Source organism: Vicia villosa, linkage group LG2 (genome assembly GCF_029867415.1).
Source record: "Vicia villosa cultivar HV-30 ecotype Madison, WI linkage group LG2, Vvil1.0, whole genome shotgun sequence".
Classification (NCBI taxonomy): Eukaryota; Viridiplantae; Streptophyta; class Magnoliopsida; order Fabales; family Fabaceae; genus Vicia; species Vicia villosa.
Window position 1 is genome coordinate 80,109,613 of NC_081181.1, and position 12,793 is coordinate 80,122,405.

General features: G+C 34.6%; 1 protein-coding gene across 1 annotated transcript; it reads right to left on the reverse strand.

The window, feature by feature from the left end:
• Positions 1 to 2,670: 2,670 nt before the first annotated feature.
• On the reverse strand, positions 2,671 to 5,968 carry LOC131649437 (uncharacterized). The gene is made up of 4 exons (XM_058919201.1): positions 4,798 to 5,968; positions 4,318 to 4,536; positions 3,582 to 4,220; positions 2,671 to 3,251 (listed from the first exon to the last, which is right to left on the reverse strand). The coding sequence occupies exons 1-4, from the start codon at positions 5,966 to 5,968 to the stop codon at positions 2,671 to 2,673; spliced, it is 2,610 nt and encodes an 869-aa protein (XP_058775184.1).
• Positions 5,969 to 12,793: the final 6,825 nt, after the last annotated feature.

Genomic DNA, 12,793 nt, shown 5'->3' on the forward strand with positions numbered 1-12,793 from the left:
GTTGTTATATTAAAATACGTATTATTGTGGTTATGGTGAAAAATGTTTCTACGGAATGATATGATGCATATAATAGATGCCATTTAGTAATAAGTATTGGGGAAGAATAATTTAACCAAATACAAAAAAAAATTAATACATCTTGAATAATAATATATTTATAATCATAGTATGTTTGTAATAAATAATTTGATATTAAAGGGGTGGTAGTTATTTTTATAAAAATATATGAAACATATAATATATCATTGTTACTAAAAATTTAGTTGGCGATAACATATTTTTTAAAGAAAAAATAATTTAGACTTAAAATTTTGATACAATTAAATTGCTATTTTTTATATAATTTGAATAGCATATCAATAAAATAATAAAAAGATTATATTACATTATTTAATTAATAGTTAGTACTTAAATCAATCAATTAAACATTAATGAAATTGGTGGGAGCTTTTTTTAATATATTAATACAAAATAAGTTTAATGTGACATATAAATATTGTTTGAATAGACTTTAAACGTGGTTTAAATATTTTGGAGATCTCAATAGTTTCACGTTTACCTAATATGTCACTCATTTTTGGAAAAGTTTTCTCAATGACCAATGCACTCCTGACGACGAAGCCAAACGATTTCCAAGGAGCAAAGAATTTATTTCTTGCAAAAGTTGTATCGTTGGTATAAGTGTTGTATCCAACTAAAATATACTCCAAAACCATTTCCGATAGACACTTGTTAAAATATACATCCTTGTTGTCTGAAAATGGCACGCTCATCCGAAATTGCAAAAGCATTCAGATGAAATATTTGTTTTCCATCATCATTCTTACTCTTTCTGATTTTTCTTCAGTAGTTTTAATTTAATTTATACATCTTTTTGACTGTGTGGGAATTTAAAATACATTGTGGTTCGTGATCGATGGGAAATATTTGCCATCAAAAGAAAGCTCAGGCGTTTATCTCAGGATCTCAGAAGGTCCTTGAAATGGAAAAGAAATCAGGTTACCAAGTTGTGCGTAAGTTTGGGTTTGAGGGTATCAGACAGTGAAACATGCATATGGAAAAGGGAGAAGAAGTTGAGGAATATCGCAGGTGTGTGGCAACGAAAGATGAGTGACATCAAGTGGAGGGGAAAGCACGAGGGAAAGAAGCTTGGTTTAGCGTATGCCGTAGTTGAAGATGTTCAAGCCGTGTCAGATGTTATGATCGGCGCGGGTCTTGATGTGAATCACAGAGTCGTTGATGTGTGTGAGGGACTGTCTATCGTGTATGTGGATTTTGAAGATGAAAGGTATGCCATTACTTTAATTAGATAAGTAAATATTTACATCTTTACTTAGACTGTGTTGTTCTAAATTCATGTTCTAATTAACTTCTTTGTATGTATGGTAGTGAATGGAAGGTGTGGTCAGAATTGGTTGCCAACATGAAAATTTGGTATGTGATATATGTGTAAGACTCTGTAATTATGGTATAACCTTGCCATTCAAAATTTAATGTGGTGACATGTAGGAAACTGTAATTTTTTTTGACAGTTTTATGTTTGTCTAATGCAGGAATTTTTTATTATTGCAGAATATCGTGTTAATGTTTTGTTAGTCCAGCTTTTGAGAATGTTTGAAGGATCGCAGCTTAGCATTCATCTGTTTTCAGGAGATGCTGAATTTTGCATTCTCATAAGTTTATTTCCTTGTTTGAAGTTTGTTTGGATTATAACTTTTAATTGATATTGGAATGTAATGATTTCTGGAATGATTGATACAATATTTTGGTGGGTTCTAAATTTGGATCAGTGTGATTTTGCAGTTATAGTATTATGAACATTAGACATCATGTCTAAATTAATTGAGAAACTTTTTTGTTGCTCTGCTTTTCATTTTAATGTATGGTTCGTTCAATTGTTCCTTATTTGGTTCAATTTAACATGTTTATACTGTTGTTGCTTATTTTAGAATGTTTGTATGATTGAATAATATTACATGGTGACCTTTTAAAAAATCGCAGCAAATCTGTTGTCCAGTTTAATTGATATAATGCTGGAAAAAACAGCACATTTGAATTGGTTTTGCTGTTAATTGTGAGTTTTGAAAGTGTAACAATAACTTGTTTGTATCAAAAAAAGATTTTTATCATGTTCGGTTGTATCTGAGTAATTGTGCAATGCTTGAACATATATTTGTTGTATATTAACCATCTATTTATCTTCAATGGATATCAACCATATATATGGGACATCTATTATAATACAATATAACTTTTCCAAAGTAATGTTGTATATTAGAGTTTGCCTTTTCTTCAACATGTCATCAATCTACATGATACCGTTCATATTTGAGAAATTTCCAGACCAGTGCCAATGCCATTGCAAATTGACTAAAAAGACATAATGAAGCTAAATCATAATTGATAATACATTACAAAGTCTACAAAAAAAACAAATACAACAAATGAGATAAACACAATTTTCTCGACCATTTAAAAAATAAAATAAAAATCCATATGTTGTAAATCACGGTCGCTGTTGACATGTTTTGTTGACTTCGTCTTCGATCTGAGTAAAATTAATTATCGTTAATATATAAACAGCACGAGAAACTAAGTAAATATATAACTACCAATATATATTAAAAAAATAGAGAGATAATGGATTGTGGAAATGTGGATTACCAGTTAACAAAGTGATTGAAAAACTTCCTTGTACACGGCATTTGTAGTTGTCGAGCGCGGATCATCGTCGTTGTCATGAATCAATATCTTTAAACCGTTTTTGTTGGTAACTCTAGATATGGCAACATATAATTGACCATGAATAAAGATGGGAGTAGGCAAATACAGTCCGACGGTATCAAGGGATTCACCTTGGGATTTATTAATTGTCATAGCATAAGAGACAATTATTGGAAATTGTCGCCTAATCAACTTAAATGGCCAAGGAGACTCTGAAGGCGACATAGACATTCGAGGAATGTAAAAGAGGTTACCTATATTTTTTCCAGAAATAATTCTTGCCTCAATGACGTGATTGGCTAATCTTGTAACAATAAGTCTTGTGCCATTGCATAATCCCTGAGATTGGTCTAAATTTCTCATCAACATAATTGGTATACCAACCTTCAATTTGAGGATGTGATTCGGTAGACCGGATGTTCTTAGGTAACTCAAGAATTCAGGTGTTAGAACTTCGTAAGCTTCAGTGTAAGTCGCATCGGTCTTATCTATCTCGTCAAAACTGAGATATTCCTTTTCTTCTCCTAAAAAAAAAGAAAAAGATTATTAAAACGTGGGCTAATGAAAGACATCTTATATATATAAATATTTGGCCAATCGAAACATTAATGTGATATGTTAATAATCTGTACCTGGTATTAGGTTCAAAATATAATGATTGATTTTGTCAACAACTTCAGTTGTTGATCCAAGAATTGCTTTGCCTTGCAAATAATCAAGACGGGTATAATTTTGCAACAAATTCGGCTATGTGCTTTCAACTATGGCTTAAATGGGATCTTCAAAATCCGTAATTAATAATTCCCGAGGGATCTCTATATCAGCCAATCCATCATTTGGTTCGGATACCCTACCATCGCCGACATCCAATATCCATTTCGAGAACTCTGCAATTTCATTACTATTGTTATTACCTTTATCATTCTTATGCCTCATGTTTCTTGTTTGAGTGAGGACCTTGCAGTGATCCCACACATAAGATGAGAATATTGATGCATGCCCAATATCGGAGCGAGAAGCTCTTGGAACAACGGGAAGAATCTGCCGGAAATCTCCGCCGAATACAACAACTTTCCCTCCAAATATTCTACCCGATATCCCATTTTGGTTCAAGAGATCTTTAAGAGTTTTGTCTAATGCTTCAAAGCAATTTTTATGTGCCATGGGTGCTTCATCCCATATGATCACATCAGTTGCTTGAAGTAATTGTGCATGCTCGGTATTCTTGTCGATATTGCATGTAGAGTTGTCAAGGGTCGGCACTGGAATTTTGAACTTTGAATGGGCAGTTCTTCCACCTGGCAATAATAACGAAGCTATGCCACTTGAAGCAACAGTAATACATATTTTTCTCTCCGAACGCAGTGCACTTAACAGTGTTCTCCACATGAAAGTCTTGTCGGTACCTCCATAACCATGCAAAAAAAAAAACACCCCCCCTCTTTGTTTCTTGACAGCTTGCATGATTGTTTCAAAAATACCACGTTGCTCATCTGCACATCGTGAGTTTGCTTATATTTTTTACGGAATTATGTCCATTGAACTAACGTGACAGAGTTGCAAATAATATCAAATTTTTTATAAGATAACCTGTTAGTGCTTTGAATAGAGCAGTGAAATTTTTTCTTTCGTCATCAACGTTGTAATCACGTTCATCATAAATCATACGGTTACCAATGTCTCTTGTGACATATGAGTCAGGATATGGCATATCCTTAAACTCATGCAAGCTTCTTTGATTGGACTGCAACATGTTCTCAATGGCAACGAGGGTCAAGTTTTTCAATTCATTGTCCGTTAAATGCAGGTCTATAACAAAAAAAAAACAAAAAAAATAGCATTTATTAAATGAGCAGCTACGATATTTATATATGAACAGCACAACAATTGCCTGGATGTCTGCCTTACTTCATTGGCAAAAGTAAATATAAGATATGCATACAAGTAGAATGTAGATTTGGACTGATTTTGATTATTACTGATGAGTTATGCCATGAAAATAATATAATTTTCGATTAACTATTGTGATAACCAACATATCAAATGATAGACCAATTAGTTAGAATGTACCTAATTTATTGGTTGCTTGCCTCTGCTGGTAAAGAATACCGTCTGCCAATACCTTCCAAGTTTTAACCCAAACATGGTTAGGTCTATTCATTGTACCGGAGAGTAGCATGGTGACAAATAATTGTCGCAAAAAATAACCTGAACCCCAATCTTTGGCCTCGTATATGGCCGAAACATATTCTTTATCATCATTAAGAAATCCCATTTCCAAACATGCATCCCTAAAACTGTGCCGAACAATTCCTCCCACCTTTTTTATGTCCTCGTAGCATGTCGGTCCCTTTGCTACCGTTAACATCATTCTAAGATAAAAAAGCTCACCGGTACTTGGCGGAACCCATATAAGTCTTCCAATTGTATTACCTCTTTTGCGTGGTCTCCACCGTCTGTATCTTTTGTCGTACACAAATCTTGTGAGAAACTTGGAGTAAGTCAAATCTTTTGCCTCTGAATATGTCTTGTTGGCTTCCATCCAAGCGGTAAACATAGACTCTTTCACGCTTGGTTTTTCAAGTACCTCATCAATCAACTCATAATCAGTGTAGTAAACAAAATTGTCTCCCTCAAGATGAAAATACAACCTCTCGACCGCGGGAGACCTTCCATGTACGGGAAAAGAGAATATCCTCCAGCATGCTTCACTTAGAGAGACATATCTACCATCAAGATATTGTTTTATTTCATCAAGATCTCCATTTAAAGATGATCCATCATTGGTAGTATCAACTACAGTAGCGGTAATTCGGTCATATCCTTTGTTAATATATTTGAATAAATACTTAACGGATGTTCCCTGATTACACCACTCAATGTTGATGTGAGCCTGAAATTTCTTCAACAAATATGGATTACAAGGAACTACAAATCTGTTATCAAGATCAACGTCCTTTTTCGTAACTGTATTTCCAGTATCTCTTCTTATGTACAAAGGATATCCTTCGTGGTCAACAACAGTGCGAGCCTGAAATTTTTTTGGGAAGAATTTTGAGCATTGATTAATTTTCATGCATGGCGATGAAGTGTTTGCATATCCGCATGGGCCGTGAATCATATGTGTCTTCGCCAAATGATAAAGTTTCATATCATCCTCCTCCGAAGGAATTTCTGCTGAAATGATGTTGTTTATATCTTCTGGAGTGGGACACTTGCTATCGGGATGCATAAATAACATGTATTAAACCCAAACGACACATGTATATTAGTGCATCGTATAATGACTTACATGCAACAACTCTCCCCAATACATGCTTTTTTGGTAAATCAGACAGCAGCTCATCCAACTTGATTTTAAAAACTCGGGATATGAGATCAGGGCGATCGTGAGGATGAAGCTTTATTTTATCGGTAAGTCTTTTAAGTTCGGGCCAATTTGGATTGCAAGTATATGACAGCAGCTCTTTCTTCTTTGTTTGTCCTCCACACAATTTTTGATGTAGCAAGGCATAGTTATGACATTCCTATTGACATTATGATTAGACACACTTTGGTGTATCCAACTTGATTTAGACCAGCCTAAAAGATTTGTAAGAATTATACCTGTCATCAGATTCACATCTTCAGTTGTGATCAGAAGGATCATGCTCTCCTTGCTTTCTTGAGTTCTCAGGTTGAATTGTGAGTCCTTTGCTCTTTCCATCCAGATTCTTGAAGCTTGGTCTATTTCTAGTGTCTCTTCTCTCATATGGAACTGACTATCAATAGATAGCTTCCTTGGGACCAAGTTCAGTGCAATACTCTTCTTGAACAGATAGACTTCTCTTTTCATATCTCTAGTCCGGATGTCATTAAGCGCATTTATCATAGTTTTCCTTGATCTTCTGATAGCTTCTGGGAGTTGGTTCCGAACAATAATCTCCTTTTGGAGAGCATTTTGGATATTTACTGATGATCACTCATCAATTGCGGAGGCTTTGTTTGTCTTAATGCGCACAATTGAGTTCTCAGCATATTTTGATGTTAAGACATCTGTTTTGACATTGTCATATTCTACTAAGGTAGCAGACTCGCCTCCTTCTACAACATCCCCCATTATTGTCATGTTCTTGCTTGTACCAGGAATGCACTTGTCCTTTTTGTGATTCTTATCTTGTTTAGGTTTCCTTCTTTTGGAGCTTCCTGTTTTCTTTATAGCCTCCTTCTCATTTTTGTCATGGCTTGAGTGTTTAGGGTTCACACATGACTTCCGCTGTGGTGACTTTATCTTGGTCAGGTTTTCCTGTTGAGGGGTATTTATTTTGGTAGATGGATGAGTTTTAGGACAGGAGAACCTCAAGTGACCTATCTTACCACATTGATAGCATCTCTTGGCTGAGACAGGTGTGTGTTTTCCCGGATGTTGACGCTCTTGATTGAAATTCTTTCTCTTCTTTGTGTCTCGCAGTTTTCCCTCCATGTCAACAATGTTTATCATGAGATCTACTCTTTCTTCTTGTAACAGGGCATAAGCATTTTTATACACTGTCAGTCTCTTGCTTAGTTCTCCATTTAGTAGACACACCTCAGAGTATCTAGTAGCAAGTTCTTCGCTGGTGAGTTCTTCAATATAAGACTCATTATCAGACTCATCCACTTCTTCTGTTTGGTTCTTTGTTCAAGGAACAAGAACCTCCAATTTGAAGTTCTTTCTTGATCCATTCCCTCAATTTTTTCTTTGGCCATGGGACAAGTAGAAAGCAACTTGGAGTTTTTAGGCTCCCATAGGTAACAATTATTTTCATATTTGACTCCCTTCATGACTTCTTCATTTTCTTTATTGGTAACAATACACTCTTCTTTAGTGAACTTGACATAGAATCCTTCATCACATAGTTGGCTGATGCTTATAAGATTTGCAGCGAGTCCTTGTACAAGTAAAACATTATTTATATTAGGAACACCCTGACCTTCTGTCTTGCCAACACCTTTGACTTCTCTTATTTCTCCACCACCAAGAGTCACATAGTTGGTTCCCTCAAGTTTGAGGTCTACTAGTGAGTTCTTTCTCCCAATCATATGATTTGGCAACCACTGTCAAGATACCAATCTTCTTTGGCAGGCATTCTTAGAGAAGTGTGTGCTACTAGAGCAACATTCTTAGCCACCCATCGTCGCTTTCTGTTATAGGTATCATACTCAGGTTTGGCTTGATGAATTTGATTTGGATATCCAACTAGTGTGAAACAGAATGGCTTTATATGTCCAAATCTTCCATAGTGATGGCACCTCCATTTTTCGAATTTCTTCTTTGAATGGCTCCTCCTTCTGTTTCTTTGATGTTGTTATATTGGTGCTGACATCCGGTAAGTCACACAAGTTTTGGTCTTTGCTCTCCTAAACCTATAGGTGAATTCCTCTTTAGCCACAAATCTAACCCCAGACATATCTCCTATTCTTTGTCTAGACTCCAGAATTTCTTTAGATTATCAGTTCCATTATTCAGCATTTTGAAGGATTTGGTCATTTGATCAAGCTTGTAGTTTAACATGCTTACTTCACTACTGAGAGAGTCTATGGTTGCAAGATGTCTATTCTTCTCAGTTTCTAGCTCTCTTATGATTATCTCTTGCTTCTCCATTTGTTTGTAGAATTCAGCATTCTTGATACACAACTTCTTGTATGAGGCAACAAGTTGATCAAAGGTTAGCTCGTCATCACTAGAATCATCATCAGATGTATAGACTCTTGTTGGAACTGTGACATGTTTTGCAGATTCTTCTTCAGACTCAGAGTCTTCATCAGACCAAGTGACAGACATTCCTTTCTTTTGCTCCTTGAGGTAGGTAGGACACTCAGCTCTAATGTGTCTGAATCCTTCACATCCATGACACTGAACCCCTTTCCCTTGACTGGGCGTATCCTCGGCTTTGAGTCTTTTTCTTGGATTATAGGTCTGGCTGATGTTATTGGAAGTGTTCTTGACATTGAATCTGGACTTCTGATCAACCCTTTTAATAAATATGTTCAATTTTTTTCCAAGCATGGCTAAGGCTTCTGATAAATTTTCATCACTTCCACCATTGCTTTCTCTTGAATTATCATCTGTGTTGGAAACAAAAGCTATGCTTTTGTTCTTCTTTTCAACAGACTCACAGATACTCAACTCAAAGGTTTGTAAAGAACCAATGAGTTCGTCCAGCTTCATGTTGCTGATTTCTTGGGCTTCCTCTATGGCAGTCACCTTCATATCAAATCTCTTAGGCTGTGATATGAGGATCTTTCTTACCAAGTTTTCTTCAGACATTTTTTCTCCTAAGGCTCCTGAGTTATTTGCAATCTCAAGAACATTCATATAGAATTCATAAATGGTTTCATCCTTTTTCATATTGAGATTTTCAAACTTAGTGGTAAGCATTTGAAATCTAGACATCTTTACCTTGGATGTGCCTTCATGTTCTATTTTGAGAATATCCCAAGCTTCTTTAGCTAGTTCACAGTGTTGCACAAGCCTGAATATGTTCTTGTCAATTCCATTGAACAAGGAACTTAAGGCCTTTGAATTTCCCAAAGCTAGCTCTTCTTCAGTATTGTTCCATTGTGCTTCGGGAATTAAAACAATGGTTCAATCTTCCATAACCTTCCCAGGATGTTTCTATCCGCTTTCCGCAGCTCTCCAGGCCTTGCTATCCACAGACTTTATGACGGCTACCATACGAGGTTTCATGTAGTCATAGTTAGAGCCATCCAGGATGGGTTGTCTATTCCCAAACACTAATAGTTCCTTCTCCATAGTACCAAAATTTTGTTGTCCCTAGATCTCACCCTGATTTAAACAGGTAGGGTGCCTGCTCTGATGCCAATTGAAAATTCTGGTAACTCATGCTAGATGTCTTACTGGATGTTATGACATCCACTATTCCACAACATAAAACGTTAAAACAGAAACGCATAAAAACAATAAAGAACACACATAATTGTTTACCCAGTTCGGTTCAAACAACCTACTATGGGGGCTACCAAGCCTGGGAGGGAATCCAATATAAGCAGAATTAATTCGGAGTTAAACTCCCCCGTTTATAACTCCTCACTTAAAACCTACCCAATGTAATACCAATCTATTCCTAGACCTGAGTATCTCCACTCACTCCCCCTAAATCACAGCAGTGATTACAAATAAACATTAAACAATTTCAGAGAGAAGACACACTTCAAAAACACACCTTGATATGCTTAAAAGCTTCAATCAAGAGACACACACTCGTGCTTAAAAATTTAGAGTGACAATTAACAAACACAACATATTCCAATGCAATCATCAGAGACAATTGCTCGGAGTACAAGAGACACCTACATAACTATGGTTCTTCACAATTGACAATTTACTATCTCTACGTTTCAAATTAGAATTGCAGTCTTCTTATATGCAGCTCTTGGGCCTTGGGATTTTTTAGAAACAAATTAGGGTTAACCAAGTTAACCTAATTTACACGCCATTTGGTTGTTACAGAATGTGCTGTTAGCGAAATCTTCTGGACAAAATATTCAGCACACAGTAAAAGGTTTTCTAAATTGTTGATTGAGAGAAATCAAGAAACACAATTAATAAAATATAACAGCTCCTGCTGTCATACAAGGATGTCATGACATTGGTCATAACATTCACTAACAGAATCTGTATTAGCTTAACACATATGCAACATGCAACCTACATAACACAATATAAAACATGTCATGACACCAGTCAAGACATTACACACTCAAGTATGTTTTACCATAAATGCAGCCAACATGAAAAACATATACATTTTGTTTGCAAGCTAGGGTTTTGATCAGAGACATCCATCATTGGTTCATCAACTAGGGTTTGGAGCTCCTCAAAGTCAAAACATGATCATCAATTATTCTCAAAAAGCAGGAAAAAGGTTTTATTGTATATTTATGAGAGAATCCATATGGTAATTTCATAAAAACATCTTCATTGAGATCTCCTTGAGGGAATGCATTATTGACATCAAGTTGATGTAATTTCCAATTTTTAATGGCAGCAATGGAGAGAATAAGTCAAACTGTGACTAATTTGGAGAATGGTGCAAAGGCATCATGATAATCGATACCTTGAACTTGAGTGTAGCCTTTGCCTACTAATCGAGCCTTATACCTCTCAATGGTACCATCAGATTGAGATTTTATTTTTTAAAACCACTTACAATCAATGGGTGATTTTCCTTCTGGGAGTGGACATATATTCCAAGTGTTGTTCAATTCAAGGGCTTGAATTTCTTTAGCCATAACTTCACGCCATTCAGCTGATTCCATGGCTTAAGAATAAGATTTTGGTTATTTGTTTTCAATGAGACTAGTAGAAGACCCGTGAGTCCGCACGGGTAAGTTCATTCAAAGTTTAGATTATTCAATAAGCCTTGATTATTACTTTACTAATATATAATTTTTATTATAAAATCATTAATAATTGCACATATTTAAAAATAGATATATTGTAAATCACGAACAAGATAAATCCGATATGTTTAATCACTATAAATATTTAAAAATATTACTAATATCTATAAACTAAGCATTGTAGTGATAGTGATCTGTGAAATAAAAAAGGTATTACGGGGATAGTGACACGTGAAATAATATTATTTTGATTATTAAAAATAAAACATAAACTAAGTAGATAAAAAATTTAATTAAAGGTTATTCCAAGTCCATGTCAATATGCCAACAACTATATTAATAGGCTCGACGGAAATTCGTGACTCTTTCGTGATTAATTCTTTCGGGCTAAATAGCATTGCACTTTCATTTATAATGTAGAAACTTTTTAAATGCGATTATTTACAATATTAAGAATTAGAGTACCAATAAATATGTAGCAAATTATCAACAATTTCAAATCAATTATGTTTAATAACTATAAATATTTATAAATATTATTAATAACTATAAACTTTTATAAATAGTTTTCTAATTAAAATAAAAAAGGTATTGCGGTGATAGTCTCCCGTGAAATAATGATAGATTTTGATTACACATGTAAATTTAAAATTTAAAATGAATTAGTTCATTATAAAATAAATGATAATTTTATTAATTTAATTTATTAAATAATAAAAGAAGGAGAGAAAAAAAGAAGTGTGAGAATGAGAGGATAGAAGTGAGTTTAAGGGAAAAGAAAAAGTTTTAAACAATTGCTATGGTTTTACCCAATGGGTAAAGGACTGTTCCAACAAAATTTGAAAAACGATGATGCCACTTGAATGAAAAGAATTTTTTGATTGGTTAGTATAAATTCATTTAGTCAATTACCATAAAGGGTTTTTTGTAGTGTAAATTATTTTTTTGTGAAAGGGTGTATTAAGGAGAGGCTAAGCATGTCTTATTCTCGGGTAGATAGTTTATTGATGAGAAAAGCTCGATGAGAATTACTTAGATTTGAGAATGATAAATAATTTTCCAAAGGAAAATTATTTTTTAATGTGACAATATTTATTGTAGTCACGTAATCCTTGAGGCAAACTGAAGGAGTACGAATACGTTGAGAATGATGACGATTTAAAGAATTCAATTTTGTAGGAGGATTATATGGAAGAGCTTCTACAAAAATTGATGGAAATTGGATAAGGTATCATCCTGAGAAGAGGGAATAGTCACAATTGTGTCATTTTGATTATCATTGTGACTATTTCTTGGAAGTCTCTTAGGTTGAGTTGGTAAAGTGGAAAACATGTCGTCAAATTCATAATTATGACTTTGAGTGTTGATGCTTATGAAATTATTAAAGGGGGGAGATTGAAGATCTTGAAAAGGAAATACAATTTCATGAAACTGAACATCATGAAAGACATATATTTGACGAGTATTCATGTCATATATGCGATATCCATTTTGATTAAAAGGTAACAACAAAAATACCAGGTTTGGACCGCTCATCAAATTTATGTTGAATATTCATATTTATTCCTGCACAATACTTTTGATTACTTCCTGGAAGAAGATTCCGACGAAGTCACATAGGACTTTGTAAGTATTTTCTTTAGGGATTTGAGTCATGCGAGTGGTGCAAGCTCAAGAGGGA

Bases quoted from the DNA above. Each gene is read 5' to 3' on its own strand.
- LOC131649437 (XM_058919201.1), bottom strand. From the start codon at position 5,968: ATGTTATTTATGCATCCCGATAGCAAGTGTCCCACTCCAGAAGATATA. The intron at 4,221-4,317 runs GTTATCTTATAA...CACGATGTGCAG, and splicing joins TCTATTCAAAGCACTAACAG to ATGAGCAACGTGGTATTTTT. The intron at 3,252-3,581 runs GTAGGGTATCCG...CTTTTTTTTTAG, and splicing joins GATATTGGATGTCGGCGATG to GAGAAGAAAAGGAATATCTC.